This window comes from Elephantulus edwardii, unplaced genomic scaffold (genome assembly GCF_000299155.1).
Source record: "Elephantulus edwardii isolate Elephantulus edwardi_28Jun2011 unplaced genomic scaffold, EleEdw1.0 scaffold00012, whole genome shotgun sequence".
NCBI lineage: Eukaryota > Metazoa > Chordata > Mammalia > Macroscelidea > Macroscelididae > Elephantulus > Elephantulus edwardii.
In genome coordinates, this window is record NW_006399762.1 from 29,620,174 (window position 1) to 29,626,981 (window position 6,808).

General features: G+C 35.4%; 1 protein-coding gene across 3 annotated transcripts in view; it reads left to right on the forward strand.

Moving 5' to 3' along the window:
- Positions 1 to 6,808, forward strand: part of TBCK (TBC1 domain containing kinase) — a 258,846-nt gene that overhangs the window by 128,411 nt on the left and 123,627 nt on the right. For all 3 annotated transcript variants that reach the window (XM_006881109.1, XM_006881111.1, XM_006881110.1), the window contains 2 exons: positions 4,183 to 4,219; positions 5,172 to 5,333. In XM_006881109.1, coding sequence (XP_006881171.1) covers positions 4,183 to 4,219; positions 5,172 to 5,333 — 199 coding nt within the window. The remainder of the gene's footprint in view (positions 1 to 4,182; positions 4,220 to 5,171; positions 5,334 to 6,808) is intronic.

Genomic DNA, 6,808 nt, shown 5'->3' on the forward strand with positions numbered 1-6,808 from the left:
ATTTTAATGGAAATTTACAGAGATTCTGGATTTCCATTCATTCATTGTTGCACTTTACCCCCTGCCCACCTCTCCTTCCCCCTAGTTCACTCTTCTCTTTGAAAAGTAAAAGAAAAATTCTTCCATTATTTTACAATCCCTTCCCCCAAGTCCACTCCACTATGCAGCCTTCGTTCTGGACTCCTGTCCTGACAATAATACCTAATCACATATCCCCTTTAAACAGTTTTCTCCCTCCTCTGTTTCAACGCAGTATGCATTATTTATCCTATCTTTCTCAGTCTCCCCAAACCATGATGTCAGTACTGTTCTACAACAGTGGCACTATGCAGTATTTGCCCTTCTGTGACTGAGATATTTCACTCAGCGTAATGTCCTCCAGGGTCACCCATTTTGAATATTATTACATGAGTTCCTTGTTTTTCACTGCAGTGTAGTATTTCATTGTGAATATACTACAGCTTCTCTATCCATTCATTTGTTGATGGGCACTTAGGTTGTTTCCAACTCCTTGCTATTGTGAACAAAGCCACGACAAACTTGGGTGTGCATATATCTGCTTGGGTGGCAGTTATGGTTTCTTTCGGGTATATTCCCAGTTCCGTCTGCATTATTAATGGAGACTCTGCAGCCAACTCTTCTGAGTCATATTTTTAGTCTCCTTTACCCTTGCCACTCATCATCTCTAGCACTGTGTCAGATAATGTTCTGCTGCTATTCCTAAGGTTTTTCAAGATCCTAATTTTTCGGAAGTGCGTGATCAGGCCTGCTTTCTGGTCTGAGACTGAACGCTCGATGAAAGCTGTTCATCATGAGTGACTTTGTTATTGTTGTTGTTGTTGTTAGATGCCATCTAATTGAGTATGATTATTGAAATATGGAACCTTTCAGCATCACAAACTATCCAATTAATAATAAAACAATAAATATGGCATCCTTATAAAGTGGACTAAGAAAGTTAATTATATATTGATATTTCAATGTTTGTAAATAAAAAACAAAGTTAGACAAACTCATTAAAGGAAATTTTATATATATTAATAGGATTCATTGAGAATATACAATACATTTGTCCTCTTTAAAAAAATATTTCTTTTTTAAGATATTTCTTTTTTTTCACTCTTTCCACTTGCAGGTTTTTAAACCACACTTTTGTGTTTTAAAGAGCATTCTAATGGGTCTTCCTATATTTTTGTTTTTATGATTGATAGTTTTAAATGTGACATTACTGTACCATATGCTGCTGTGTACTGTCAAGTCAGAATCGACCCAAAGCTGTCCATCCAGTGGATTTTCAGGTTCAGTTAGTCCGTGAGAGGAGATTGCCTATCTTTCCCTCACAGAACAACTAGTGAATTTGCACTGTATACCTTTAGGTTGTCAGTGCAATTCCGAATCATGAGACCGCAGAGCCTTTGTGAAGATGCCTCATAAACTTCTAAACAGTATTGTTCTTTCTTAATATTACTAGGGGGCAGTGTTTACTTGGCTGACTCTTCAAAGACTAGCACTAGGTCAAATCAAGCAAGCGTCACTTTATGATCTGGAGTTAATAGTTAAAGAATGTTTGGTTTCTTTTCATTGAGATTTTGTTTCCAAGATTAAATCAGGAAATAGCTAACAATATCTATATTTAACCACATATTTTGTATTTAACTATTAATATGAAAAGTTAAACCCTGCCTGCTATTCTATTAATGCCTTAGACAGTCTTATGGCACTCTATTGATTTCATGATGAGTCACTTAGAATTAAAATATTCAGTAAGATTTTTCAAAGAAGTCATGGTGTGATAGCTGACTAGATGGACTAGAAAAATAATCTCTTTCAAAAAAAGACACCAAAAAATGAAGAAAAACAGTTACAGATGATAATCATGCCATCCTGAATTTTAAAGGAAACTATTAAGAGAAAAATATCTTGAGATAAGACACTTCCCTAGAATACACCCTTTCTGATTTGGGGCCCTGCAATGTTACCTTGCTTTGTTCTGATGACTGCCTCCTGGTCGTAGTATAGGTTTTCACATAAGCACAATCAAGTGTTCTGGGATTTCCATTCTTTTCAGAGCCAGACACAGTTTGTAGTGCTCCACACAGTCAAATGCCTTGAACAGTCAATGAAACATAGACAGACATTCCTCTTGTGCTCAGTGCTTTTGGCCAAAGATCCAACTAAAAGTAGCTATAATATCTGTAATGCCACAACCTCTTCTAAACCCAGCCTGCACTTCTGGCACTTCTGTTGATGTGCTGTTGCAGTTGGTTTTGGATAATTTTCAGCAGAATCTTGCTTGCATGTTATATAAATGATATTATTTGAGAATTTCTGCACTCTATAAAGTCACCTTTCTTTGCAATGGGAATAAAAATAGATCTCTTTCAGTGAGTTGGCCAGGTGGTTTTCCTCCAGATTTCTTGGCCCAACTTGGTGAGTCCATCCAGCGAAGTGTCTGTTTCTTAATGTATGTCAATGTTATGCCATCAATTCCTGGGTCGTTGGTTTTTGCCAATTCTTTTCAGAGCAATTCGAACTTCTTCATCAGCACAAGCTCTTGCTCATCTGTTGTTTCATGAAATTTTTAGATATCAACCAATTCCTTTTGACTCTCTATATTTCTTCCATCTTCTTTAATGTTTCCTGCATCATTTAATATTCTGTCCAAAGCATCCTTCAGTATTGCATCTTGAGGCTTGAATTTGTTCTTCAGTTCCTTCAAATTAAGAAATGCTGAGCGAGTTCGGCCCTTTTGATTTTCTGACTCCAGCTCTTTTCACATTTCATTATAATACTTTACGATGTCTTCTCACACTGCCCTTTGAAATATTCTGTTCAGCTCCTTAATTTCTTTATTTTTTTTTCCTTTGGAAAAGCACATCATGCTTGGGAGGATGGAGGGACAGAGCAAGAGAGGGAGACACTGGATGAGATAGATTGACTCAGTTACTAGGGTAATAGAGGTAAGTGTATCAGAGACAATAAAGTTGGCACAGGATAGAGCAGGGTTCAGAGCAGTTGTACATAGGTTTGCTATGGGTCACAACTGACTTGATGACACATAACAACAGCACCAACATTAAAAAGAAAATCTAATACCAACTGAAGGAAGAAACGGAATGAAACCACCAAATGAATGTCAAATAAAACAATAAAAAAACAATAAAAAGGAAGATATGTAAAGACAAAAAAAATTGTGAAAATTGCACCTATAGAAATTGATAAAAATATTTTACATTTAAAAGATGTTGAAGGTATGTGACAGGAATATGGTAGTGTTAGCAAGAAGGAGTAAATTCGAGATTACCATTGTTGATTGTTGTTGATTGCCTTCAAGTCGAGCATGACCCTATGAACAAAAGGCGTGAAGCCCCTTTACAACTATTAACATTTATCAGAGTTCATAGAGTTTCTGGAGGCATGTTATTTAGGATGTAAACTACTACACCAATCCATCATTTTTAGCATCAGTTATTCCCTCTCCCTTCAGTCCTTCCACCACTCCTGGTTATGCCTATGAGTTTTGTAATTCACTAGAAGTTCTTGCAGAAACTCTAAAACTATCCTCAGGAAAATGACTCGTGTGATTGTGGACAGTGTAGGTCAATGCTTGTGGTCGAAGATCCTGTCAGGAACCTGCAGGCTGTGGTTGTCCTTTATTGGCTGTCTGTTGTTGGCTGCTGGAGCAGCTGGGCCAGGTAACATGCAGTGTCCCACACAAACAAGAATTGAGCTTCCCTACATTATATAGGCTTGCTGGGCTATAAATCACACCCCTAGGAGAACTAAGAGCATCATCAGGTATGGTGGGTCTTCAAGAGATAGCCTACCCAAGCCCTGCCCTCCCTAATATGAGAAAATAATTTGTGATGAGGTATTAATCATAGACAAAAGGGCTTGAATCATAAAATGAAGGCTGTAGACCCTTTAGAGGGTCAGCTTTGAATTGGTTCCGACTCAACATTAAATAACAATAATCTGATTGGAAAGGCTGTTTTATTTAATTCTTTGTACTAAATATAATTTAAAAAAGAAAGTTATTGCATATTATTTATGATAATAACTATAATTGTCTACTTTCTTTTATTAATGGAGTAGAACAGGACATAAAACTTTCTGTGCACCATTCATTTTATTGATAATCATTTTAATTTTCTTTTAATATTTTTCTGTCTGCACTTGTAGCTTTATGCCATTCCTTGGTTTCTGACCATGTTTACCCGTAAGTATCATTTACCCTTCCCTTTCAACATTATATGAGCAAAAAGGCAGCTTTATTTATCCACAAAATATTATATTTACAGTAATTCCCCATGTAATTCAAAAGTATGTATTTAGCTAAAAAAAGAATTTCAATTTTTCTAATATCTGAAAATCAAGAGAATATGATAAGCTGCCACCTATATGTTATGGCATTCATACAATCTAAGCTTTCTATTTAAAAAGAAACTAATATTGGCCATAGTATTTACAAAGAGTTTGGGGGGGTAACTTTTCTGATGAGTCTTAGTGTCAAGGAATCCCTCATATTAACTTTTGTCATTCCCTAAGCTAACATCTTCTAGAAATAAGTAGATTTTGTGAACATGTAATATGTTATTCAGTACAAACATTATAATAGACATTGTTTCTTAAATATGTGCACGTCATAAAGAATAAAATATTTTAATAGACCTCTTAGCCTTGCCTGAAAATAATAAACCAAAGATTGCTGGAAGAAAAACATTTAAAAAAAAAGGGGAATAAAAGGAAAGAATTTGCCAATGGAATTTTTTGGTGGGAATTTTAGAAAAGTAACTGTTTAATGTATATAATGAAAATGTAATAAACTGTGCTTAAAACAGTGCTAAACTTAACCTAGGAAAGTAAACTTGTGAGAACAGTAAATCTTGAAAAATTTGGAGAAGTGATAGAATAAATGGAATAATTATGTTAAGATTGCTAGTAGAGGTTTAAAAATGTCATCTCTATAGACATCACATGAATAGAGGTTAGAAAGTGCCAACTATTTGGCCACTATATGTTCTTTAAGATGCCTTAGGAAACAGTACATCTATAAAGCGAAATAAACGTTTCACCCTAAAGCAATGAACATTGCTTTATGAATATTGTTACTGCTTTCATTTTTTTACCTTGATATTTAAATTTTCCTTTATTCACTTGTCATTTTACAGATGTATTTCCACTGCACAAAATTTTTCACCTCTGGGATACTTTACTGCTTGGGAATTCCTCTTTCCCCTTCTGTATTGGAGTAGCAATTCTTCAGCAGCTGCGAGACCGCCTTTTGGCCAATGGCTTTAATGAGTGCATTCTTCTCTTCTCGGATTTACCAGGTATAGCTCTAAATGAATGAATGGATTTCACTGTAAAGCAATGAGACAGTCTTAAAGCCACTGTAGTAAAAGACAATCTAACCCCCTGAATCTCTTTTACTTGAACTTTATCATCCCTTTCTGGATTCTGTCCTTTGCATATTGCCTCCTCTACTGGTCCAACATTGTTGTTATCTCTGTGTGTCCTTGATGATCCTCCATTGGGTTTTCAGAGCAAATCTCCCAGGAAGAGATTGCCCATCCTTTTCTCCCAGAGCAACTGATAGATTTGAACCTTGTGCCTTTGGGATTAAATACAAAACTAGGACATACTGGTTTATTGTACTTTAATTTCAGCTCACAGAAAAAAAATTCACAGGGTAAAGAGCATAGAAAAGAAAGCTTGGAAAGACCCATGCATTTGCCTTCTTTCCCAGTTTGCTTTTATGCTTATAAAGAACTTTGGGAAGGTATTGGGGAATCTGTACATTACTAACCAAAATGTTAGTAGTTCAACCCCATGCAGAAACATTTCTACTGTTCATTAAACAAGTATATTGTTTTTAAATCACAAAGAATATAATATTTGTTGAAACTATCTGAAAATGTAAGCTCTCCTTACCTTAGAAAGCAGTATGCTTTTTGTGCATGTGAAATGAGTGAACTGCTTTGGGCCCAAGTGTCATTGTTCTGGCTGTATATATTCCTATTGGAGAAGAAAAGGTTTATAAGGAAATTATCATTTTTTTTGGTTGAAACAAAAAATATTTAAGCATACTCTGCATTAAACCCTTAATTATGTGTGTTTTTTTGTTTTGAGTCAAAATACATCTATATGGGATGTCTTCCCCCTACCTCCATCATTCTAAACCTCCCCTCATCACCCCATGCTCAACTTTCTCGCTAAGCTTGATAGCTGCTGTACTCTTTTGAGGAACTCAGAAGTGGTCATGGAACAACTCTTTAAAAAATTAATCCAAGGTATCTATCTACTTCAGCATTGAAAACAAACACTCAGAGATACTATAAGCAGATTTGCAAGGTTATCTTCAAGGCATCTGAGGACAAGTAACATCAAAGAAATGCCACCAATTTGGTAACCTTGAGAACAGGATGATTTTGCTTAGGTTTTTTTTTTTTCCTTTTTTATAATCTTTCCAAGTTTTTTTTTTTACATAGGAAGATTCAGTAGCTACTAAAATCATGGAATGTGGAGCCAAATTATATTGATTGACATCCTGGCTCTTCCACTGAGAGTCCTATGGCCTTAGGGAATTGTCTTAACTTTTTAATATGTGTTTCTTCATCTTTGGTAATATGAGAACATTAGTAGTACCAACTTTGTAAGTTTTCTATGTTAATAAATATTCAGTAGACGAAAGAATTTAGACAAGTGCCTGACAAAGAGGAGATGGTATGTGGTGGATTCTTATTAATTGTTGTTGTTGGTTTTTTGTGTGTGTTTTTTTATTTTATTCTGGCTTATTTACAAAGTT